The sequence below is a fragment of the Megalops cyprinoides genome, chromosome 1 (genome assembly GCF_013368585.1).
Source record: "Megalops cyprinoides isolate fMegCyp1 chromosome 1, fMegCyp1.pri, whole genome shotgun sequence".
Taxonomy (NCBI): Eukaryota; Metazoa; Chordata; class Actinopteri; order Elopiformes; family Megalopidae; genus Megalops; species Megalops cyprinoides.
The window spans coordinates 40187556-40214636 of record NC_050583.1 but is presented as its reverse complement, the minus strand read 5'-3'; the positions used below and the strand labels follow the sequence as shown (position 1 = coordinate 40214636).

The 27081-nt window shown below is 41.6% G+C and overlaps 1 protein-coding gene across 1 annotated transcript; it reads left to right on the top strand.

The window, feature by feature from the left end:
• The first annotated feature begins 4304 nt into the window (after positions 1 to 4304).
• mylk5 (myosin, light chain kinase 5) lies at positions 4305 to 25945 on the top strand. The gene is made up of 17 exons (XM_036541469.1): positions 4305 to 4630; positions 12845 to 12991; positions 13421 to 13573; positions 13926 to 14084; positions 15340 to 15375; positions 17687 to 17814; positions 18691 to 18844; positions 19560 to 19871; positions 20176 to 20272; positions 21061 to 21264; positions 21684 to 21901; positions 23078 to 23201; positions 23586 to 23738; positions 23830 to 23959; positions 24401 to 24491; positions 24636 to 24776; positions 25124 to 25945. Exons 1-17 carry the CDS (start codon positions 4465 to 4467, stop codon positions 25327 to 25329), a joined length of 2619 nt encoding a protein of 872 aa, XP_036397362.1. The 5' UTR covers positions 4305 to 4464; the 3' UTR covers positions 25330 to 25945.
• Positions 25946 to 27081: the final 1136 nt, after the last annotated feature.

Genomic DNA, 27081 nt, shown 5'->3' with positions numbered 1-27081 from the left:
CACATGGACAGGGAAAACAAAAACAAAAACAAAAACAAACCCGGCTAAAGAACCGCAGTCCTGACAGCATAATATAATGTAATGAATAAATAGTTAAGCATTTACTGGTGTCTTTTGACCAGTTTATTTCATGCTTATCAGCATCACATCAATAGCTCTAAATGTTTTATTTATAACCAGACCCTTGTCAAGCACAAGGCTTGTCTTGAGTATCACATTTTTCCTGACAAACAACAAGCTTCCTAGTGTGGACAGACTTATGGTGTTTTATTTCTTTATTTATTTGTTGGCCAAATACATAACTTACTGACCTAACTTCTGCTTTTTCTGGAAACATTTTGATCTAACTTCTGCTTTTTCTGGAAACATTTTAAAAAATATATTTTTTCACTTTTTCAGCTAGTACACTGCAAAGCACATTTTGCTTTTGCATGCATATAACAAACTCCCACCTTGGTTAAATTGCCATTGACAGTTAGAGTTACATATATTCTACTTTGCGCTGTAAAATAATTCATACTAATATGGAGCAGTGCAAAAATATGTAATTTGCTGATAGCTTTGTGTATAAGATTTTGAAAACAGTGTTCATGTTTAACCTGAAAAATGGAATGTTTAGATGTCCAAAGGTACAACCTGGGAGATGACTGGATACCCCAGGGGAGCATATACCCCTGTCTGAGGTCCACAGATTCAGTGAAATGTTCTGAGTGCTAAGAACAACAATGAGCAGCTTTCTGCATCCAAGGAGCCCTTAACAGATTGTTCAAGTCTGAAGAAAAACAGAATAATTATAACCAGGATCAGTGTCTCTTTGAGAAACTTTTTTATTCAGGTGAGTTCTCCTCTTTTCTTTCCAGATCTGTGTCTTTGCTCCAGCCCCGTCCTCAACTGCGCCAGGAAGGAGTAAGTGCATTAGTTTTAGAGGGGGACCCTGGATGTATAATATGTACAGAGCAGCTCGACCGTGTGTTAATCACATTATTCCTGCCTTTTGGTATTGTGCAGTCCTTTGCAGTGTGTATTGATGCCAGGTTACAGCTTTGGACAATTACAACTGGAAACTCAACTTTGTTGCCAACTATTATTACTTCTTATTCTTTGATAAACTGCTTTCATCAACATGATTTTGAAAGCACACAAGTACCTAAGATTCTTTGTAAAAATATTCTAAAGGGCTGGCCATTACAGGAATTGGAAATTTTGTAGCAGGATTATGTAGTTATCCTGTAGTGTCTCAAGTCATATCTGCAGTCTCCCAGTCATGGGTAAATCCATGGAATAATGGAAGCCCAGTAGGTTGAGTGACATTGGGTGAGGATGTTTTAGGTTTTGTAACCCATATCTCTGGTGAAAAGCAGAAAGGGCCTCAGATGATGAGCAGACTCGCTTTATCGCTTTCCTGGACTTTGTCACTACCTCAATATCCACCATTCCAGATAACTTTCTTGGAGTTAAAAGCGATGTAGAGATAGTCGTGTTTATCTCCAGAGAGGTACAGGAATGCAGAGAATATGTTTTTAGGGCCGTGTCTGTGGCGATTCAGTCAGACAAAAGGGCACTCTGTCAGGTTAGAGGACCGGTTGTGAAATCTATTCATCCTCTTTGATCCCTTAATTCCCTCAGGGTGAGTGTGAGGAAAACACAGAGGCCTCAGCTCCCACAGACAAGCATACTCATCTCTCTCTCTGTTAACAGTGGCATCCACATGGGCTTATGACACAGGGCAAGAAAACCTGTCATAACGTGGCTAAATAATACAGGGGCATCTGCTTGAAAACACAGTTAAAGGTAATCCTACAAAACCCCAAGACAATGTCAGGGAAAATGTGGTGAAACAGATCCTTGTAATATTGGTAGACTTTCTACAGTTTTTGAGGCAGCTTACAGCATGTGCAGCTGGAACGGCATGCCCCTATGCTGATTGTTATGTGTTGTGGTTCTAAATAGCATGCTGACCATTTCTATCCTGGAGGAGTGTTTTCCCACATAACATTGGTGTGTTCAGCAAAACACCTGCAGAGAGGCCTTCAAACCTTTGTACACTTATGAGGAAAGTAAACCGAACACCTTACAGCCCAGCACCCATTACAGGGACCAATAGCTCAGCCTGGTCATGCGTCCAGTGTGTTTCATTTCAAATGTCCACAACTGAGTATCCGCTGCTGCACACAGCACATCAGAGACCATGACATCAGTGTAGCTAATGACATGGAACATAAAGCAGAAATTAAAGTTTTTATTCCCATGAGATGCAATTTCAGAGCCAAGGGACAGGGAGGAACACACTGCCTTGGGACAGTAGAAGTGAAGCCAGGGGGGATCAGGTGCTAACAGCTAAAACTAACATCTCTCTCATGCCATTAATGCTAATAAAGACTCACCATCTTTTATTATGACAAGATTTACAAGATATGACAAGATTGTTGCTACAACAATAATCAATATTTGCAGGGTTAAAAAAACACACAGATTGGATTCCTTTGCAGTCAGTAGTGTCTTGTACGCCACGCTCACTGTCACCACTTGAATTTTTCCCTGTTGTGTGATCCCGCACATTGTTCTTGTTGCTGGTCGATTTCTTTCCTAAATCCATCTAGTAGCCTTGGGAACCCACAGGCTTTCCTTGAAATCACAACTACTTGTGTGGAAGCACAAGGCGACAAATGTGATTCATTAATTAATTGTCAAAGAAAAACCTTAGTTTGGGAGACATGGAATAAGTCATCAGCAGAACCCAGAGTGACACAAACGCTCTACCGGTTGTGATAGGGTCACTGGGTCAGGGGGCCCTGAGCTCACATCTAGTGCTGTTACTCCTTCAGATGAGATCATTTTTCTTAATTCCTGTGATGCATGAATAAATGTACTTTAGCTGTATAAGTAGAAGTTCTGTTGATATTTACATTCAATCAAATCCTATATTCACAATGCCTTTTGAGAACCTCAGTTGACTGAATTATTGAACAGAATTATTATTTAACAGAAAATCTTGTAAATGTTCTGAATTCTTGCATGGTGCAAAGTGGAAGGCGGTGACACCTGGGGCATACCTGTGAGGATGTTAACACCACTACAGCACACATCACAATCACCTCTAGGTAGTCTGACCAGTCATGTGAGTTGCGGTATCACCAGAAAGGTTCCAGGAGACTGTGCCTCTTGAGAGTTGGAGGGGGCCTCCGAGTCTCATTGTTTACTCAATATAGATATGGGGGGGAGGACTGCTGTTGCTGTTTCAGCCAGGGCTCTGGGGTATATGATACCTCTGCTGTTTCCAGGGCCGCTTTCCCCAAGCGTGAGGGCAGGTAGTCAAGTGGTCCCAGTTCACAGCAGGAAACACACCTCAGGGTCACTAACCTGGCCCCACCTAGGCAACAACTGAAGGATGAAGCAGAGAGAAATTAAACACCAGGCTCTAACCCATGGTAACCCCCCTCCCACAACCTGCCTCATCAATGTCCCAGGGATGATATCATACTGTGATGTACCAAGAAGTGTTTCATTCCTTAAATCTGTAGATCTTGAGTATAGCTCATGTACAAAGCTGTTCTGCTGGATCTCTCAGATTCCTGTTGCCACTGTTGTGACGCGCCTCCACAAAGAGCACAATCAAGCTGGCGTCAGTGACACATTCATCACTCTGTTAAAGAATGCCCAGCCCTAAATGCCTGAATTATGACAGTAATGTAATGTTATGTCAGGCAACCTTATGGCAATGTTAATATAGCGAAGATAATTTAGTTCAGTGATAAGTGCTCACATTGCATATGTATAAAATCAAGAATTCATGAAGGTCTTCAATATTTGATTGCAAGGAAATCAATACAGGACATATGATCAATACAGGACATATGATATTAGTTGTTTTTTTTCATAGTGACATTTGTAGCACTGTTTTGCTGCAGGCATTGTTGGCAGTGCGTGGCTGTGGTGATTTTGCTGAAGGATCAATAGTATGCAACAGGTTCCCCCAGCCTTTCTGAGTCTCTCTCTCTCTCTCTCTCTCTCTCTCTCTCTCTCTCTCTCTCTCTCTCTCGCTTTCTCTCGCTCTCGCTCTTGCTCTCGCTCTCTCTTGCTCTCTCTCGCTCTCTCACACTGTCTCTTGCTCTCTGGTTGCTGTTCACACAGTGCCTGTGCTGTCGTGTGGCGTCTGAACTGATAAAGCATGTGGTTTCCTGTATGGAGGACGAGAGCAGTCTGGGGCAGAGATAGTCTGAGAGAGCTGCTGTGCATACCCTAGAACGTGAGGGGAGTTCGTGGGAGGAGAGGGAGAGAAAGAGAGAGAGAGAGAGAGAGAGAGAGAGAGAGAGAGATATTAACTGGGAGCAGAGTGAAGACAGAGAAATAGAGAGAGTGAGCACAGACAGATAGTCAAGAGTTTTGATAAAGGGGCTGGAAATGACTGCTTAACTTTTTATTCCCCATTGCATCAAGAGATTCAGTCCTTTCCTACAAAAGGATATGAGCTGCAACGAGCCAAAACAGACTTATGTGTCCACTTTTAGGATACAGCTCACACCTCACAAACAGCTTCGGGGGAACAGCCCTGGACTGCGGGAGCTGGAAAATGGTCCAGCTGCTGGGACCACCTCATTGAACACCAGAATGGACAGGGTATCTACCACAGGTAAGGACCATCCTTCTTCATAGTGTAGTTTTAGAAACACCTTCCTTTCAATGGTAGCTGTAATAATGGATGGCTGCAGTGCCCTGAGCTGTTTCATGTTTAATATGACTCTGATATGTTAGCAATTACATGGGTGCCTTTGGGCTACTTTGAGACACATGTACATTGTGTAGAAAAAATATTTAGTTTCTCTTTCAGCATATAGTTATGTTTGGTCTGCATAACTCCCAAGCTAGTAATGACAGTAACAATGCCTGTGTTCTGAATTTTATCATTCATTGATTCATTATTTTATTATATCTATATTAGATGTTCAGAATTTTTCATGGCTTAGTTGTGGATTTAATGACAAACATATAAATGGGACACAGACACATCTTTGTATTTTTCATTGGTTCTTGGGTCAGATTTATTGAACTTTTTGAACAATTTCATATTTAAAATAAGTGTTATTGGGCAAAATTGAAAAGATTATTTTTTAAATCATATTAGTATTGATTCAGATAAAACAATGCTTCAGATAAAACAATGAGAAAGTCCTTTTAGTTAACTAGCTGTGTCTCTTCACCGAGATTGTAAAATTCACACAAGACAATTTAGGAATAGAGAATTTCCTTCCCTGTAGCCAGCATGCTTTTTTTTCCGCCATTCACTATTAGATATTTGCTGGTCTCTCCACTGCTAATGCTGTGGCATATGGGAATTCATAACACCATGTGAAGAAATAGTACCCTTTAAGGCTGTTCTTCAATCAGTGACAGCTTGCTGGAGTAGTACAGTAATACAGTAGAATACTGTCAGAAAAGCTTCCAGGCTCATCTATTTTGCCTGCTTTTGGTTTCATCTGTATTCACATCTAACAGGAAATGCCCAATTACAGCCCAGGGATTTTTGTCAAAACTTGTTTTTCAATGCTGTTTGCCCTCAGATGTACAACTCTTGGAATTCCTTAAAGACATATCTATTCTGTCAATGGTTGAAGCCAAATGCCTGGTGTGTGTGAGGAGAAAAACAAAAAGACACAGTCGAGGAACTGGACTTTATAGACAGCAGGCTATAAAAAGGTATCAACCTGAAAATAAGGAAAGGAAAATTCTGCTTGGGCACTGACAACAATGCTTTCATGTTTTCTGCGATTTTGTGCATGACACTATCTGATGTGAGTATTAGGGGAATAAGGTCTGGTCTGAAAAATTTCAGCATGATTGAGAAAACACACTAGAGAACAGTTAAGACTTGCCTAGAGCCGTGTTTCCCAACCCTGCTCCTGGAGGCACACTGTCCTGCATATCTTCTATGTATCCTTCCTGCTTGACTAAATCAGGTGTGCTCAGCTAATCAAAAGCGCCACTGATGAGTTCAGTCAGGTAGGTAGAGCAGGGATAGATAGAAGATATGCAGGACGGTGTGCCTTCAGGAGCAGGGTTGGGAAACGCTGCCCTAGAGCATTTGGCAGAAGTGCTAAGGATTATGTGTGGATATAAACAACTGGTTCTGAGGAAAAGTCAAAGGGGTATGTATGCTAGAAGTATGGGAATCCCCTCCCATGATGTTTGCTTACTTAACAGCAGTTCAAAGGGTCGTTCCAGTTCTCTGGTGATGTAGGACTGTCTGTAGCCTTGGCAGAAGAGTTGACCTCATAGGATTGGTGGTCCATGGCGCTGTCCAGAAGGAGAAAGCTTGTTTATTTGTGGTGTTTGTCTGTAGATATATAGAGGCTACATGCAGTTATCCACAGATGCGGTTGGCATCAACACTTTGCTCCTTTCATCCTTTTGTGAGGAACCTGGCCTTATGAATCCTGTTTCCCGGTTGCCACATAGTTTGAACAGGAAGGACCATTATCAATTAATAGTATTCATATTATTTAAGATTATTTGATATATGGTCTGTTTTATTATCATCTCATGTTCTCAGAACATGTTCTTTTTATTTGGTGGGGGGGGGGGGTCTGAATTTTGGATGAAGACACTTAGGAATGTGGGAAAACACAAGAGTAAATATCTTAAGCTTTGTATGTATGCACAGTTTTTCCCCTTTCCCTTAGTTTCTCTACACTACCACATCTCTGGTCTTAATTATTTAATTGGAGCCATTCATTGGTTGGAGATATAAATCTCAAAAATGGCTCAAAATCTTCACTGAATTCCTCAGGTCCTTGGGTCTTCAGGACCATGACCGAACACCACCAGTTAAGGTAAACATAAACACTAAAGCAGCTTGTAAGTACATAGTAGGAATACCAACCCATTACACACTGGAGAGTGAGCTCTGCTTGTCTGTGGACAGTTGCCAAACTGCTATATTTGTAAAGAACAAGTCAAAACGAAAATATATTGATTAATCAATAAAGTCAGCTTCATATTGATGCTAGAAACTCAGAAAGCCATTGGTGTGTAATTGAATGAGTATTCATCTGATGATATGAAACTTTTGTAATTTGATCCTCATCAGCCTCCATAGGATGACTTCATGAGAAAGTCTGCGCTGGAGATGTATTTCATTGGAACTTGCTGGCATCCTTTTATTGAAATATCCATGCCTGCAACAGTAATCACTGGTTGTATATTGCCAGTTCTCAAGCCAGACTTGACAAGTGGTCCCGCAGCTCAGTCAAAATGTGCCAGGAACAAGTGTATGCATGTGTAGAATGCTCTCTTTACACTGATCACTTATCCATCATCTTTTATAATTCTCAGGATCATCATCACCACCATTATTATTATTATTAGTAGTAGTAGTAGTAGTAGTAGTAGAAGTAGTAGTAGCAGTAGTACATAATGTAATGAATTTGACCTCAGTACATTATGCTTCAAAAGTGGGGTGCTGCAGGCAGACTGTTGAATTACCCCCCTCTTTAATTTTCAGCTGCAATGTGTTCTTCCTTTGTGAGCTATGCAGTATGTGAAAGGATGTTTATGTGTTTATGTACCATTCACCTCAATATCCATTTAGAGTTTCTGATTATATGTTTTTCAGCTATTTGAAAGTAATGCATAAACATCCTGCTGAGGTGGATGACTGGAAGTTTGTTCATGTTCAGATGTGTCACGGTGACCTGTGTCCTGTAAAGCTTCCTCTCTTTCAGCTTTTTGTTGCACTATGGCCTCACTTTGTTCTATCCAGATAGTGCACAAACATCCCTTATGCGTAATCTGATAAGGATCATAAGTACGTCAAGATATGTCTGTTCTTTTTCAGATCCCTGCTGCTGGTAGAGGTTTTTTTTTTTTTTTTACCCACGCAGCATTTCACATGATAGAAGTCCACATAATCCCCCACATTATTATAATTTATAATTTATAATATAATAAAATTATGTTGTAAAATTATTATGACATTATTCACATTAATCAAATTGTCTCAACATCACAGCAGTATTTGCATAAGATGATGAAAAAGAAGTCTTTCACCATGAGAAAATACACTGTACAACTTGTAAATATACTGTAATAAATTAGATTTTCACTCTGTAAATTTTCATAAATTGGTGTTTATGATCACATTCATTTTTCCGCAAGGTAACCTAAGATTACAATGTAATGGCTAATGGTCTGGTAAAGGTTATGCTACATGGAGGTGACAGATCTTATTAAAACTGACAGCTCAACACATTGAGATAACATGTTTGCACATGTATTGTACAACAGAACACGTGATTTTCTTTAAAGTTTTAACTGTCTGCCTGGAATTTGATACCATTTTCCTGTTAGTCTCTCAGCTGTCGTAGATTTTTTTTCCTGGAAAGATGGAAAGATGTAAGTAAAGGGAAGATGGAGTTGGCCAACAGGGCAAACAGAGATGTGAAGTTTACAGAAGAGTCATATAAGAGCCTGATTGCTTGTGTCTTGTAGTGTGTAGGATGGTACACATGAGGTAATTTTTCTACATTGGGAACAATAGTGCTTTACCCTACTTGTTGTTAAACTGAAAATGCTCAAGATCGCTGTAAGTTTCTGTCATTCATGCCATTCCCTGAACATGATTTTGATACATGATGATGTTCACCTATCAGGTATGATTTAATCTGATCTTTGTTGGAGTTTATATGTTGTTTAACTTACAGTTTGAAATAGGTGTGGTCATGTATCTTTAGAGGTCATAACTAAAGGTAATCTGGCTTAGCTCCATCTAAAACAGACAGACCTGAAAACTAGTTATTGTGTTCTTGTACAACGCTGGCATGCCGTGGGTACAGAACTGCAACGTTTTTGCATTGTCTGCATTAATGAACATTTACATTTACAATTACGTTTACATAGCGTTTTGGTTACATCCTCCATCCTTTGCATACATCCTCCTATACTGTACATCTATTTACAGTAACAGCTTTATTCTGTAGAGGGCCTTGGTGAGTCAGAAGTGACCTAGGTAACCACAGGGCATCAGCTAGAATATGCATACACAAAGGTCAATGCAAGGACTCCAGTTAACCTAGAGGGCGTCCCTCTTTTGAAAACATCAGTCATTTCATACAATTATGTTAGGCATGAATGGCATACAGCAGTGTATCAACTCTCAAATGTACACCATTTGCCCAGACATTTTTTTACAATGTAGGGTGTGCTTCCTCATTGCAAAAGGACTAGGAGGTAAAATCAGTTTACTTTCACTATCCCCAAAGTCAACATGTCAGCCCATGCACACCCACCCACACACATATGCAATGACATAGTTTAAGGCGACTAGAGAGTGAGAGACCAGATGATCCACCCAGAATGCCATGCCAGTCATTGCTGAATATATGAAAGCCAGAACTGTCTCTCCCATTTTCATGCATTGTTGTCAAAGTGCATGTGAAGCTTGACTTAAATGTGTTTTTATACACCGAATTATGAAGATTACAGGAAAGATAAGTGATTCACCATATGCCCGAATGTTTATTTTGTTCTTGCTGCACCCACTCAGAGCAAATCCAAGAGGTCAATGAGTACTGGGGTCTACAAACCCAGTCTGTTTTTGTGAGGAAAGTCTGATTATGAAGTAATACCCTTTACAATAGAATTAAGCTACACAGAGAGATGTGTGTATTGCCTATTATCCAAACCTTTAGAAGTAGGCCTAAGCTATTTTTCACACTACAAGTCAGACAGCATACTACAGTGGAGTAGGGCACTCACTGGAGGATGATTCAAGCAACTTGCAGGCCCCTGAGAAATCACAGGGTGCCTGGCAAGTAGTGCCACAAAGGACCCCCCCCCCCCCAATCCTGGGATAATGAAGCCAATTTGTCTGTTGTGGAACCCAGACAGTGTCTGTAAAAGACATGGCTGGTTTTGAACCCAGCCATAAGGCTCAGCCTACACTCAAAGTGAGCAAACATGCCACCTTGATTGTTGTACAACGTCCCACAGATAGTCTCTTTAATGTATGCATACTGAATTCATCATCGATGACACACAAAAGGAAAAAACATGAAGACACGGCTTGTATATGAGTACAACTGTGGCCATGTATGTGACTCTCAAGGCAAGTGCATGTGAGTTCTGTTCCTTGGACACAGGGGGAGTATCCTTGTCTTGGTAATAGTGTTCATGGGAACAAACACACAACACTGAATTTGATAGGCACATATGAGCTTTGGTCACCTGGGAGATATAAATCATTAAATATGATTCCCATGTAACCATTCCTTATGATGTTCCCTCATCAATTCCTCCAATCATAATAATAGTAGTAATAACCTGAGCAAAGGCCACAAACTGTGGACACCTAATGTTAATACAAAGTAAAATACAAGGAAACGGTCTCAAGCTTTATAAATTTGCCCCATACGATCAATTCATAAATCTGCTTCATAAGGTCCATTTTCTCATTGCGTATTTGTTAGATTCAGCAAAACATTTTCCTGAGCTTTCATTTTCAAACAATTATTGCATTTTTCTTCAAATATAAAAAAATATTTTTAAAGCTTCAATGGGATATACATGTTAAATAACCATACAACCATAGAGCGCTGATAAGATTTTGGATATCACATTCAACAAAGAAAAAATGGTAATCAGTGGCTAATGGTTTGCAGTTAGCCACTGATTACCAAGCCACCTAGCTAGCTAGCTAGGGGAAAGATATGAAATGATTGAGAAAAGTTGGTTTTGTGTCATTGTTATTTTAGCATGCCACAGTAAACTGTTGTCTTACATATTTGGCTCATGGTTACACATATAGAGTGAATGGGAAAGGGAAAGAACAATGGAAAGAAAACACAGGTGTCAGCAAAGATGTTATGCCTGAAAATCTACAGCCATCAAAATATTGAAGTGTGCAGCAAATATCTTATCAATATGTTCATCTAATGTTTGCGGTTTTGTAGTGTTGCTGCAATTTTCCTGGGTTAACCAAGTACTAGTGTTGCTGGGTACCCCTCTCAGAAGCAAGCTAGCTATTTTAATACCCTCCATTTGTAATGTTATGTTGTAAGATGGTAACGGTTCTACAGTTTTCCAAAGTCATTCTCTTGCAGGGCACAAGTAGTAGCACAAGGTGTGAGACCTCAGTGTGAATAAAAGGAAGACACTTCATATATTTAGATCTTTCTTTCAATATTGTAACAATAAAACTTTTTTCCAGTTTTACATTGGATCATGTTCAGTTCATTATTCATTCACTTCTCAGGCATGCTGGTGTAGGTAGGAAGTTAGCTAGCTGCTAGCATGTACATTGTACATGACCATAGGCTGACTGCCTGACCACCATAATTTAGCAAGAACACTCATCGTCTTTGCTTTGCTTCTCAGTTTGCTTTCCTTCCTGCTTTTCAATAGCTGAAATATAAAAAGTAAATTAGTTGCCTTGTCTGAATACCTATGTGATTCAGAGAGGCTGATAATTGATTGACATGACATCTAACAGCTATTGTGATTAGACGGTAGCTCTGAGTACTTTCTATCCTTGTCAAGACATGTAAGGTCAGCTTGTCCAGACCTAATCCTATTCCCAATCATTTAGCACAAAATTATGTTTCTCATCCAGGATCAGTTCCGTTGGGCAGAAAGTGTCTTCCTCACTAGTTAGCTAACGCCTTCTCATCTGCTGTGTAGAAAAATTCTCCAACATATTCATGTATTTTGTATTATGGAGATATGTGGTGGATTTTAAATCTGACAAAGTTTTGGATATATGTTTCAAGATCATTAAGAATGGTTGCAAGTATACTTCCTGTGAGATCAAGGAAACTATGAATACCAATACCATGTTCCTGCAGTGACTCTGGGCTGGGCCACGGTTTGGTCCAAGAGTATCAAAGGGATTTTTACCCTAGCAGGACTGAGAAGAAATTATATATTTATGTAACAGATTTGACCCAAGCCGGGTGAATGTGTATCAGGAAGAAAGTTAGGGCAGTGTGGGAGGCACAATTGACTATAATGGAATGCAACTTTATCAATTTTTTGCAACAGGCAAAAATTGTTGTACGCTGGTTGTGCAGAGTTTCACATTTTCCAGTTCAACTGTGTCACTAACAGCTTACACCCATCTCAACAGGCAGAAGCCTGTGTTATAATCCCACAGCAGATGTGTATTAAGCACAGGCAGCTCAGTCCTGAGATGCAGCTGGGCTCTAGCAAAGCTGTATGTGTCTTGGTGGTGGGACATGTGTGCTGACACCCTACAACTCATACAATAACTCTGAAACTGTATTTTAAGAAATGAAACCTGTGGTGAGCTTGAGGTTCTAAAGAGGAACAAATGCAGTCTAGAAAGGTCTCTTCAGTCAAAGCTGCAGCAAATATCATATGTTTTTCATCCACAGCAACATTTCATAGTCACGTGAGATGTTATTCATTCATAGCATGTTTCGTATTTCCTAGTAAAACGCAACGGGGTCTATTCTTGGCAATTGGTGGCTACCCTTGTCCATTGAGGCCCTGAAGGCTGTCCCTCAGATCTGAATAACTGGTACAGAACTGAAGCCATTGTTTGAACAGGAAGTTCAACAGAGGGCTGCATCCAGTCTAAACAAAGGATGTTTATTATAAAAATGCAGAAATATAGCCATTGTGGGCCAAGGGCCTCCATAACTGCTTTACTCATTAAATTGGGAAATTGCTTTGAAGCCTTACTTAGTTGTGTTTGTTAACTTCTGCTGGCATGGATTAGCAATGGTATGGGCACATTTTTTGCTACATAAGCTAAGTGGGAACTTAAACGGGTCAGTGTGCTGATCATGTGCAATAAAGGTCTAACCATGCTTGGTCTGCCCACCCTCTGCAGAGGACAAGCCAGTCTCTGTCAGGCTACTGGAGGCACCAAAGTTCACAAAACCACTGGTGGACTACTCGGTGGAGGAGGGTGGTGACATCACACTGCGAGGTGTTATCACAGGAAGTCTGCCCCTTAAGGTTTCCTGGCTGCACAATGGTGAGAGAGTAGCCGTCTCTTGGTGACAGCAGCTCTTTTCTCTTTCCCTGTCTCCTCTGCCAACAAAGACACACACGTGATTAACGCTCACATTCTCTCATACTTTGACCAATGAAAGATTTCCTGGAAACTCTGTTAGCCTGTAGCATATCTGTCACAGCATGTCTCCAAAACTGTGTAATGACTTTCAGGAACAGCCTCAGAGCTAGCTGTGCTATTGTGACTTCATGACTGCTTCAATCAAAATAAAATCTTCATAAAGTTATATCCTTAATATGCACAATTGGGAATTACATATTTTTATCCTAGGAACATGTAACTGTTAAAAACTCTCCTGTCACTGTATTGTGTAAAAACTGTTTTGATATGTCGTTTGGATATTCTGTCTAAAGTTCTCGTTCAGATGTGTTCGGATTCTCTGGCCTGCAGGTGATCCTGTACGCTTTGGGAAATCCAGTTTCGATGACACTGTGGCAACCATGGTGGTGCGTGAGTGCTTGCCCGAGGATGCAGGCACCTACACTTGTGTGGCAGAGAATAACAGGGGCAAGGCCTCCAGCAGTGCGGCTGTGTGTGTCAGAGGTATGACTTGAAGGAGTGCCAGAGAGCATCAGAAGAGCACCACGCCCAAGCTCTCAGACAGGTGTACAAAGCATAAATAACATCGAGCTTTATGGTGAATTCTTAATGATGAATAATGATATAGCGACAACCAAAGTCCCTCAGAGGTTTAATGCACGCAATCATGATATTGAAATAGGAGGAACACAGGGTTTTGATTCAATTTGCATGTCATGGATTCATTGTATGGCAAGACTGGACTGCAAAATGCTTTGAAATATCTTTCATCAGTGTGTCAGTGTGGACTCTCTCATGGGATATGAAACTGGCTGTCCTTCTCATTTCTCTGTTCCACATTATCAACACAAATTAGACTTAGAGTCAATCTGTGGGATCAACGAAAAGAAGTCCACTACTCCTCCCAGCTGCGACCTTGAGAAAAAAAACAATCTTACTGTACAAAACAACAGCCTCCACAAGGAAAAGAAGACCCCAGAGATAGTGCAGACACAGAGTCCTACACCCTGGAAAGGTAAGGCTCCCACCTCTTCTTGACCAGCTAGCAAACTACAGCTTGCAAGAAGTCACCGTGAGTTACATGTTTGAGAGAAGTCTCCTTGCTGGGTCAAAACAAAAGTTTTTAACAAGTGATATCATTCTGGAGGAGATTATGATCAATGCGTGCGTGTGTTTAAGATTTGTACACTTTGAGAGCTTCTAGCCTATACTAGTAGGTAACTAGGCATTGCTGTGTATTCTCTGCATCTGCAGTTCTTCCTACAGTATTGCTTACCAAACTTGCCCTGATCACAGTCTCAAACTGTTTTATGCCGCTATTAATTTCATATGTAATCATCACCATCTGAGAATTTGTGGCACAGTTTTTTATGGACTCTGCTTTTATTTCAGAGGTGACCAAAGCTTCTACAAAGCTATTTGGATGCTTGAATAAATGTATATTGAATTAGTGAAACTGATCATTTATGCAGTGTCCATGGTGTTCCATAAGTCGAAGAAGCCTAGATAAGAAAAGTGGTTCTGCACAGCACCATTATTCTTAGGGTAGAATTAAATTATTTGCATTCTAACATCTTTCTGCTTGATCACAGGCATCAGTTCAGAGCAGGTGTTGTGCAGATCCACTGAGTTTATATAATCTGCATTATCTGATGATAGACACAGACATCAAGATCAGTGCATTCATCTAATATATCTGAATAACACCAGCTCTTAACTTAGCAATGTTGTGTGAAGCGGTGACACACCAGTCTCAGTGAACAGGATGAGACTTCAAAGACTATTTAAAAGTCATTGAAGCAAAAGGCATTTCTGTGAACAAGCAGAGTGTTTGCCCCCCTCTTCAGTACTCACACGGGGCAATCTCTCACTTTACCCCAGCTGTTCCCAATTTAGAAAACCCTGCGACTGGGACCCAAATCCACAAAGATTAATCCCTTCAGTGGTTAATCAACCAATCAGAGCCCCACATTCCAAGCCAATTAGAGCTCCAGCAGGGGAAATGGTTGTCACACCTGTAGGTCTCACTAAGAAACAGAAAGAATCTGGCCAGAGTGTTATGTTCAACCAAAACATATTGCATGTAGAGGAATCAACGGATTAAACAATAACCTGCATTGAGACTATATAGTGCAAAGTAGCACCAGTCACAGTCACGCCTTCAACCCTTATCATAAACAGTAATCCCTATCTCTCATTTGACTGCCACAAAGCTCCACCCCTCTGTTATCTGTCTAAAGCGTCTTTTTCCCTGCTTCATTTTCCCTCAGAGATCACTCCAAAGAGAAGAAAATCTTCAGGAGCAGGTAAGAGCCAGCGGCCTTGAGGCCCCCTCTCTACATTAGTGTGTTAGAGTGAGAGAAGATTTGGTTTTTTCAAGCCAAACTAGGTGACTTATTTCATTTTACGTTGAGCTTTAGAGCTGAACGATAGATGTCTTTTGAGTGTCTTCCATGTGACTTGTTTTTATTTCTTTCATTGACTGTAAATGAGACATTTGCATGTGTACCTGTGGGGCTCATAAATGGTTTGATCATTTTTCTAGATCTTTCACTTGTCCACGTCTTTAGCATCTATCTTATGCCAAATGATTGTTCTGCTCTGTTTCAGTTGCTCTCCAATAACATGATTCTGCCTTGACCCAGAACACATTTACTTGGAAGTCATTCTTATTCTTATTGATCTTTGGTTTGCTTTGCTTCTGATATTGTGTTTTGTTGTGGGCAGGCTCTCCCCTTTGACACCTAAAATGTCTCACCAGTATAGTTTCAGTACATTGTGTCCAGCACTTCTACTGCAAAGTGTTAACATCATACAATTCGCTGTGGTGCACAAGGGCAGCTACCAAAGAGAAAAAATATGCAAAGAATGATAATTGCATTAGTGTTCATTCATCTCATGCTAACATTTTTTGTCACATTTGCAATTTGCAATGGTATAATATTGCATGACTATGGTTAGAAATACATATTAACAGTGAAATCGACATGATATTGGCAAAATGGTAGCTTACGTCTGTTCTAGAGACTTACCATAACACATCTGAATCAAAACTGAGCTTCTGCCACACAGATGGACCCATTTTTATAAAGAGTTGATGATGCTCCAATGATGTGTTAGGACCAAGTTTTGATTTATGCAAACGCTTGGTAACAGGAGGAGTTTATCACACATCAGAAGAAGCCATTGAAGAAATGTTTTGTGCAATAGGACATTATTCTAAATGAACATCTACTGAATCATCTCCTTTCACAAACTCCTGCTTCATTTTTCCATCTTTCAATGAAATATGACAGAACGCACTTCATTGATTATGGTTTTCCCACTCAACAGAATGGGTCATATTTCAAAAGATATCAGATATCCCTCTCTGAAAATTGATGTGCTCATTTTGTATAGTCTGTAAAATACCAATATCTCATCAATATATCTAAAATTAAAACAAATTGCATGAAGTATCATCCATTTCACATGAAATGACTCATTTATCAGCAGTGAAAACCTTTGTTTACTGCTCTGTAAGATTACCAATTTGCATGGTACATGTCCATGATAAAACCATGAAGCATAGTTTAGTCGCATTGTGCTGAATAAAAGTAATGAGGACTGTTTAGCTGTAATGTTTGGTGTAACATTTGGCTCACCACAGTTCCAACAGGATTTCATCTTGTATCTGAATAATTATCTCTATGCAACCCTGCTATCAGAAGTTATCCTGTCTTAACACAGAATATAAGGGCCTCAAGATGGCAAGCATTAGCAATCTGAATGGAAATTTTGCTCACTGTAAAGCTGTAAAATAGTTTGTGTCTTGTTTGGGGAAAGCCATCATAAGGTACTGTAGAGGGTCAGTGAGGTTCTGCTGCACTTGTTAAAAGGCATCATGTCTTTGCACTGGGATATTGGCAGGTGATGTCCTGTAAAAAAAGAACTGAGAGCTTGGAATACCTTTTTGTAATTCATAGCAGTTTGTTCCTTGCCCTGTGATTTAAGGACAGTGGCCCTTACAAAAAAGGTACCGATAAAATGCACAAATCAATGCAGCTCAATGTATGTAAATCCAGTTAAACAAGGATTTCATTCTGGAAATGCCAGCAGCTACGGATGACTTGCACTCAATAAAAGGCTTACTAGAGTTGTTTGCTTTCATGCAAATCACTAAAATAAAAACAACAGTGTGAATGTGGCTGTTTTTGAAATGCTACCTGGTCGTTCTTAGGTGTCTGTGGTTTTCCCAGTGGCCAGATATAGGTTCAGTGTTCCAAAGTGAACAAATTTGACTGAACAGCAGCACAAGACCCCAGTATTAACAATCAGGTCTGAGCTCTGAAATGGTTATATAATGATGACTATCATTATTTGATTATTTATCTGAGGAAAAAAAATAGTTTGTCAGAACGTCGCTGATTTTGGCACATCTGCTGCGTGCAGCACTTATACCTGAATCTGTACCTTGCTGCTTTTTACTGTGTCTTCACCCCTATATTGGGGAATGAAAAATTGTATTATGGAGTTTTTGGTCACTATTCATGGTTCCTGATCGGATCTCATCAGCATGGTTCTCATGAGCTGGTGCTGTGGTCAGACAGCAGAAATACAAATCTTGGCCTCTTTCAGACCCCCCGGTCCAGTTTGAGGAGCTCCCGGAGTTCGTGGAGGTGCGAGTGGGAGAGCAAGCCCTACTGCAGTGTTCTTTTGGCAGCAGCTTCCCTGTGGCCTCCTGCTGGATCCACAACAAGGCACAGGTACCAGTTTTACCCATGGAGGGACCTGCATGAGGGACAGTGTACAATCTTCTGCATTTTTCTCTCACTGTGACTGTAATAATCATATCCCTATACCCTTCCCAGTCTCCTTGATCTGACAAGAACTATACTACCCATCCCATACCCTTCCCCTAGCCCCTACCTCCTACCTTTTTACATCCGTGTGGGAGTTTTCAATATTTAAAGGTATCCCAGGGTTTAACAAGTAAATTCTAGTAAGTGTGTAATGACTTTTTGGACCCTTGAAAATCCACTATGAGCACACCTATACCTCAGCATGCTAAAAAGTGATTAACATCCTACAATGCTTTGTGAGACATAGGTGAACAGGAGATTTATAGTTTGAGGTCTGTATTTAAACAACATTATAAAAGCAGTTTCATAATGAAAATAGTGTAACAAAGTTGTACTAATTATGAAAGTTTAATTATATCATATTTATATTTCATGTGGAGTCTTATCACGTGTGTGAACTTCTTGCATATAATAACTATGCTTATGCGAGTTTGCTTTACACATCTTTAAGACAGAAATTGTGAGACATTGAAGTTCCATACATTGTCATAACATTATGGTGTAGCAAGTGTAATGCTTTTAGTGGTTCTGTTTTAATAATTCTGTTACCTGTTACTCACTTCTCACACCTCTGGATGCACATATCATTGAACAGATTCAAATGGAGAATATACCAAATGGGGAAGTGTGTCGATCTTCTTTAGACCTAAAGCCTAAATGCCTCAGCAGCCATGTCAGCAGCACATGACAGAGATGGCCACTTGGCGATTAGGGGCTGAACTGGGATGTAGCCTCTCTCTCTCTCTTTCTTCCTCTCTCTCACTCTCCTTCTCTTTGCAGGTAGTAGACAGCCCTCAAACTCATGTGGAGAGCAGTGATCAGGGCAGCAGGCTGGTGATCTCGGAGGTCTCTCCTGAGGACGCGGGCAGCTACACCATTGTGGCGCGGAACCGAAGGGGCTCTGCTCAGCACAGTGTCATACTCCGTGTCCTAGGTGAGCCATACTCCACCTTACTGCTCCACAATCCCTCTCATTTACATTTTGGCTTCTGTCCTCAGATACTGATCCTGGATCAACACTGACCTTTTACATGTTAAGGGACTTATCCAGGGGTGGATCAGTTGATCCTGGAGATGTTATTGTTGGCAGAAAGTAGCTTGGCAGAAAGTAACTCTTTCAGTGGCTGCGGTCAGGCAGATGCCTCCGCAACCTCAAGGCCAACACTGAGAGGCTCCGTAGGAGTTTCTTCCCCCAGGCCATCAGAATCCTGAACGCAGCCCATACTGGAGTCTAACTTTGTTTTGCACATGTTTCTACTTTGTTTTATGTCTTCCTTAAGTTATTTCTTTATATTTTTTTCTATTGTGAGTTTTGCACAGTCTGCCCTGCTGCTCCCTGTATCTTGGCATGTGACAAATGAAAAAACTTTGACTTTGAGTCCTATCTGTCAATGTCAGCAACATGAGGATATCTCTCAAGCTAAAGGTCAATGATGGAAGTGCAGGCCATTTACATTCAAATATTTACTGAAATAGGTGATATGCCATGTATGCCTGTAGAGTGTGTGCAACCCTCCGATATGTACAGTAGAAGAGAATTGTTATTCGTAAAGCGGCACATTTGCAAAACCTGGAACTTGCAGGGTTAACATTTATGTAAGGGACAGGAAGAGCTGTGTTTCACTAGTGTGTTCCTGCCCCTCCTATAGATTGCCCCCAGCCTCCTGCATCCTGTCCCGTCATTTCCCAGCTCTCCTTGAGCTCCTTGGTCCTCTCCTGGTCGGGACCTTGCTACGACGGGGGCAGTGCTGTCACTGGCTACGTGGTGGAGGTGAGGAAAGAAGGCCCTGGGGAGCCTGGGGACTGGAGTGAAGTGACCGGACAGTGCAGGAGCACCTCGTATCGGGTTCGTTCTGGCTTGGAGCCCCTGGGGGAGTACCGTTTCCGAGTGAGGGCGTACAACACCGTTGGAGTCAGTGAACCCAGCCTGGTGTCAGACATCATCAAGATGGACACAGAAGGTAATTGTCTGGCATTGAGTTGTTCTCATTTGTGCTGTACTGGTGGGCAAGCATCATAGAGTAGTTTGGAAGGTTTATTCTCAGTGTGCAAGTATGTGTTAAGTGTGTTGTGGTATGCACATGCCTTCATTTTCCTTCCGTTATATATCTCAGAAATGACATCCGATTAAAGCACTCAGCTGAAGATAAATATTCTCACCTTTTTCTTTGTCACAGAAAAGTTGTAAAATGTTGCACCAGCTACATTTGTCTTGGGTGTCTGTTTGCTTGTGATGACATGTTGTTCTGTGCATGCACTTTTGAGGAGAGACTCCAGAAGACCCACAGACCTATGTAGATGTCACCATCAACACCACCAACAAAGTGAGGGACCACTACGATGTGCACGAGAAGCTTGGAGTGTGAGTGTTTCGTCTGCTTAGAGCAGCAGGTCACTTTCTGAGGTGCATTGGCCTAATGCAGCATAATGAGCACAGAGGGGCAGCTCATGTGACATATTGCAGAAGGGGAGAATTGGCTGACTCACAGAGGTGAAGATATTTCGTCATGCAACAAAAAAATAAATAAAATGACTCCCAAAAATGCCCCTTTTTGTACAATGTTACAAAACATTTTTATGGATGAGAATTGATGTGTTTGCACAGCCCACATGACAAACTCAGGCCCTCACAGTTGTCTCTGGCCTGCAGAGAAGCCCCTAGGTCCTGATGTTCAGCTGTTCCTTATTAGTGTTTTACATGTGAAGAGAACATTAATACTGGGAGCTGTATTCAAGCTGTAGCTTGTCTATATGATGGTAAGCAAAATAATCTGGCTTGGCACTTTTTGTTCAAACTTGTCCAACAAGAATGTGACTGACATTTTATACTGTGTTTACTCAACAGTTGAACTTTAGGGAGGTCAAATACAGTAAGAAATCGGACGATTTCAGTTTTACTTTTTTCAGTTTCAGTTTTCACTCTGATTACTTACAGTATTTTCCAAATGTGTTCCTATCATGAAGTTCAAGTACAGACCCAACTACACAGCAGAATGTCCAGAGTAACTGAGGTAAAGAGTAGAAAAGTGCAACAGTAGGAAGACACCAGGGGACATTGTGTATGAAAGAATTCTTCTAAATGGCATATAAAATAATCAGTCCTTCAATGCATCCGAGCACACTGAGAACATGCATCGGTTGTCCTTGTAGAGGGAAGTTCGGGCAGGTGTTCCGGATGACACACAAGCAGACTGGCAGGGTGTGTGCTGGGAAATTCTACAAGGCCCGTGGATCCAAGGACAAGGCGGCAGCACGCAGAGAGATTGAGCTGATGAACTACCTCCACCACCCCAAGCTGGTGCAGTGCCTGGCAGCCTATGACTGCCGCTCTGAGATCGTCATGGTGATGGAGTAGTGAGTAGCAGCCCCATCTCTGCTTCTATAGGAACATTACAAGACAGAGACATTGAGCTATTCATGGAAAGAACTACTCGTAATGCTCTTCTTATACAGTACTTCTGAAAGAACAGACAGGCTCAAAGTCTGTGTGCATGTCTTTTAAAGCAGAAAAATATAAAATAGATAAAGCTTTTAGGAGGGTGCGTTTTAAAACATACTTCTCTGATAAACCTGTTTATACACAATTATTTTATGTACACTTATGCTTATTGTGCATCCGTGTCTACAAATGCAGTTGTATCAGCTGACAATAGCACCCCTACCTGGTTAGAATGAACTGAGGACAGTGTGGTCTAGATTATTTTGTAAAATGGGCTTTTCATAGTGTGGGGTAAACCAACCGCCTGAAGGCATGTCATTATTCTTATCCACAGCATTGCGGGCGGGGAGCTGTTTGAGCGCATCGTGGACGATAATTTTGAGCACACAGAGCCCACTAGTGTGCGGTACATGCAGCAGATCCTGGAGGGAGTCCAGTACATGCACCAGCAGAGCATCGTGCACCTGGACCTCAAACCTGAGAACATTGTGTGCGTCAATACCACCGGCACCCATATCAAGATCATTGACTTTGGTCTGGCCAGCAGACTGGGTGAGTGTGCGGCTGGGAGAAAAGGGCACTGACCTGGCCAGAGTAGCTGGCTGGGTGATGCTGGGGAAGAGGCCTATACCCCGTTCACACTTGTAAATTGAACACAGAATAGTACATTAGGAGACAGTAGACAGGTGTAGGTGTGAAAGTAAAAGTAACTGACATATGGCTTTTGTTATTTTTCAGTACCACTAGACTACTAGGGCATCTCTTCTCTCTTTTACTGTTCTCTCAAAAGGCATGATGGGGCATACCTGGGAGCAGTTGCAAACACTGATGAAAATACTTTAGTAGCCATCAGTTTTAGCAGTTTTGTCACTTTCTGGGTTGTGGCATTTTAGGAAAGCATATTACCCTAGATTCTCACTGTATAAAGTGAGAAAGATGCTCTTTGGTGTTGCTGGGTGAAAGTCGCCTCCCCCCTACAAGATCTGCAGATGCATATCTTGACATTTACACTCCAAAATGAACAGAGCATGTTGGAAAAGTTCTGAAAGTTCTGAGATTGGAGTGGCATAAAGTTTCAGCCTGAGCTCCATCTTGTGCAGTCATCCAGTTTGTCTGATTTAGCCTACACGTAAAAGACTGTTCTCTGGAATGTAAACAGGAATGGGCAGGCCACACTGTCCTGCTCTGATTATTAACAGAGCATAGAGTAAAAATGCCTCCAGTGACAGGTCACACCCTCAATAGAGAACCCCATGGCTTACTGTCCCTCCTCACTGGACCATCCCATGTGAGTGGGACTTCTGGCCACGTAAGAAAGAACACTTGTGTCTGTGCCCATTGGAATTCAACAAGCAAAATTTAAAATTATAATGCAAATTATTGCAAATAAGCTTCATTTAACATTGATGCCCATTTTAATTCACTTTAAATAATGTTTTTAATGTATATAAAGTTAGGAAAAATAATTTGTATAGTTTACATGTAGCTACTTTTAACAACAAAGGTGTGTTTTTTTTTTTTTTTTTGTTGTAAAGTAAATTTTGTATCTTAAAATCTGGGACTTCTAATTCTCACAGTCTCCCTTTTGCTCAAGAGATTCCAGTAATGGAATGAATAAAACCATTTGGGACAACAAAATGAATGGGTAGAATCCACAGTCAGAGCAGGTGTGTTTGGTTTTGTTCAGTCCCAATGTGACTATGTCCCTACTTGCTCTCTGTTGTATAGACCCAAATACTCCCCTTAAGGTGATGCAGGGGACTCCAGAATTCGTGGCCCCAGAGGTCATCAGCTTTGAGCCAGTGGGTCTAGCATCAGACATGTGGAGCATTGGAGTCATCTGCTACATCCTGTAAGTGCCCAGTTTGCCTCCCTCCCCTAGGTCTGTGAGTAACTTCATCTTTTAAAGCCTTGATGTTAGACACTGAGTCACAGGAGCTCTTACTACCACCTACTGGGGCTTTTTTGTCATTGCACCTTGGTCTTCACACATTTTTAGATGGAGAGATGATAATCAAGTGTTTAACATTCCAAACCCTAAATGGACTTGTGACATTAATCTAGTCCTAATATCATAATGATGTCTCCAAATAGTGTGTGCACAATAGGCTTTAGGTGCCTATGATCATTGCTCCATCTCTACCCTCTGCCGAAAGACATTGTCTTTCGTTTAGACAGAAGTCATTTTGTAGGCAGGAAAGTGCTTTGTCTAACTGTCCTTGTCTCTCTCTGTTAGCCTGAGTGGTGAGTCACCCTTCCAGGGTGACAACGATGATGAGACTCTGGCGCTGGTGACTGCAGCACAGTGGGAGTTTGATGAGGAGAGCTTTGAGGAGATCACTGACCAGGCAAAGGACTTCATCAGCGGTCTGCTCAAGAAAAATATGAGGTGAGACCATATACTCTCCCTGGTTCTTTACATTGTCTGGCCTTTACTATGACTAACTCACTGTCACCACCCAAATTTTCATCCTACACAGATGCAGGCTGTCTTGTGAAGGTGCGCTGGCTCACCCTTGGATGGCGACTTTTGTTACAGCAGACCCCCGTGCCACCAAGTGTCTGTCCAAGGAGAAGATGAAGAAGTTCCTGGCAAGGCAGAAGTGGAAGGTATGGGAATTTCAACAACTCATTTCTGGTCCAGCTGAGTGTTTGGGGAAAATTCCCACATTGAAGTTTTGGTTTGAGGTACCCCAGAGATGGGTGAAGCACAGTGTGAGGGACCCCAGAGATGGGTGAAGCACCAGTGAGTGGGGCATCCTGGGATGGGAGAAGTATGGCAGGGTCATGAATGAGGAACGCCTCGGTGCGTGAAGCGCATGAGCGTGCTTCCCGAAGGGGAGGGCAATGTGACAGAGTGCTGTCACTACAGTTGAGTATGCGTTCTGACTGCCATACCAGCGAGCCTGGCTCTTTGGCGTCGCAGTCAAAGTCACATGTTTGGTACCCTGTAGACCCGGGTTCGAGGCCGGGTGGGGTGACTGCTCTTGCCCTTCGCTGCACCTTCCCATATTCTCCTCTCCCTGTGTCCTTGTCTCTGCCTCCTGTCAGAAAACAGGGAAGGCTCTGTTGGCACTCAAGAGGATGGCTCTTCTGTCCAACAAATCTGATGGGTTTGACTCCCCCACCAGCCCTGGAGAGGGTAAGGCCTGTACCCCTCTTCACACTCGCCCACTGTGTGTCTGCTGATATCTCAGGGTCTCTGTTATCATTTCACCTCCATGTCACCCATATGCTCCCTTCATCTCCCCGTCTCCTGTGCTCACGCCCTACCCTGCTCCTCCAGACTCACCCTTGAGCCCAGAGGCCGAGCATGCTCTGAAGTCCCTAGAGAAGCAGCTGCAGAGTGAGCCATGCTTCTCTCAGATCCTGAAGGACCTGACCCAGCCCGAGGGTGCGACTGTCCACCTTACCTGCAACATACAGGGTGCGGCGTTTTCCCATTCCGTGCCACTCACTTCAGCCTCTCCAGAGAGCACTTCCCCATTCTACAATTTTCTCTGCTGTTTCCAAGCCTGCATTTCCGCTTCACTGTGGCAATAGAAACTCAAGGAAACTGAGGCTAAAAAAAGAGGCTTCTGTTAAAAGAGGCTTCTGTCACCATAGACAGGTTTAGGATCATACGGGTTTTAAATCCGCTGATGCTTTTGAGTAATTATGCTGTTAGTTGGTGTTCACTTTATCCGTAGAATTGGTGAGGGATAAGAGATCTTTTTTTGCATAAAAGCTGAGTTTTCTCTCCACCCCCACTTCCCCCTCACCCTTTCCAAACAGGGTACCCTGACCCGGAGGTCGTGTGGCAGAAGGGGGAAGAGCCTGTGGAGGAGTCGCCCCGCGTGCAGATTGAGTACGAAGAGGATGGCCGCTGCACCTTAGTGTTGTCCAGTGTGAGACAGGAAGACTCTGGGATATATACCTGCAGGGCCACCAACAGGCTGGGGGAGGCACTGTGCTCATGCAAACTCACAGTAGAAATGTAGACAAGCTGGGTTGTTTTAGAAATGAGGGTGCAGGTACACAGTCAGGTGCGCTCACAGCTATGCTAATTATTACCACACATATTTCAAGCATTCTAGTGTAGCTCAACTCATCTTTTATTTTTACACAAATAAAAGAGGATGGTAACACATGGTCATTGTTGCACAACCAGCCATTTGATTTCCTAGCATTCTTTTCTTCAAAACTCTGTCCATGGGGTGGAGTTCATTCCACCACAGGAGCTACAACAAAGTGCAATTTAGCAAACTCTAGTCTCTCATTGTTTTGTCAGTATCATTTGCTAAATAGGAATGTCTTAAATTGTGAACAGTGGGGTCCTCCATCAAACTGAGACACAGAGTACTCACAGGTTATCACAGGTCACATTTACTTGGTGTTTAAGAAGCACTGGAGTTATTCGTTTGGCCTTATAAATGCCATTAAAAAATATTCATCACATTTATCTTATGGGAATGGATTCACTTTCACATTCAATTTTCCCTGTTGGAGACCTACAGTGCACGTTTACAAGCATATTTACATAGCTCTTTATTTTTCACCCTCTGTTGACATAAGATCTGATGCAAGACTTCTTTTCTAGCAGGCTCTATGTGTTATAAAATATTAAATATTTGATAAGTAACTTATGAAAATGATAATTAAAAATGTATTAAGTGTAATGTGCAGTTTTTACATACAGTACAAAATGCTCCACAGGCAGGAAAAAATAAAATAAACTGAATTCAAACCTCACTGGCTAGTTGATTGTTTGAGGGAAATGGTGATGGATGCAGCATCACTAAAACATTTAACAGAAGCTCCTGTCCAGAGCAATTTGCAAAACCACATTCAAAAAGGTTAGCTTGACAGCAGAGATGATACCAGATTATCAGTGTCACAACCAATAGTAGGAGTCATAATTTATACAATCTGCCAAGCATGATAGTAGGTGTAAAAGGGAGTTAAAGGACATAGTGCTTGTAGCTAACAAACATTTGAGGATATAGTATGAATGATCAGATAGCAGGGTTAGATGAACCAAAACGCAGTCTGAACAGATGAGATTTTGGTCTGCAACGGAAGATGGACAGTTACTGTTCAGACAGCTGTCCTGACCATGAAATTAAATGCTCAAGCTTGGAGCTGTCCTGGCTGCAGTCTTGTGATGGTGAAGGTTTAAGTGTTTGCTATGTTCTCTGGTCTTATTTTAGCTCAGGGTCATGAAAAAGTCAAAAGGAAGGAGGGTTCAGCAAAGGCAATGAACTGGTAAGGCATCTGATGGATAGGGAACACAGTCTGCTTTCCCTCACATCCAGAATAGCTAAACAGTCCCCTCCTTTCCAGCAGGGTCACAGTTTGCTTATAGGATTTTGGTCTCATTTTTTCCGGGATGGCATTTAACATCATGATGAGTCTGGAATGGTATTTCAATATTACCACATTGATTCAACACTGTGGTGTTGAGAGAGTGTTATGTTTTTGCTAGGTACTTTATAAAGTGGATTCAGTGTCATGAAGGTTCATGTGTCTTTTTTCAGAACATTACAGCAACACTTTGATCACTTTTCTTGTTTAGAAGCCTGATGGATTTAAGCTCCCAATAGTAATCAAAGAGTTGCAATCTCCTAGCCTAATAATTCACTGCCAGCAAGGGATCAAGGGAATAATTACATTTTCTTGTAATTTCCAAATATGTTGTATTTGAAACAAATGAAGTACTGTTAAACTTATCCCTTGCACTTTGTCAATAGTTA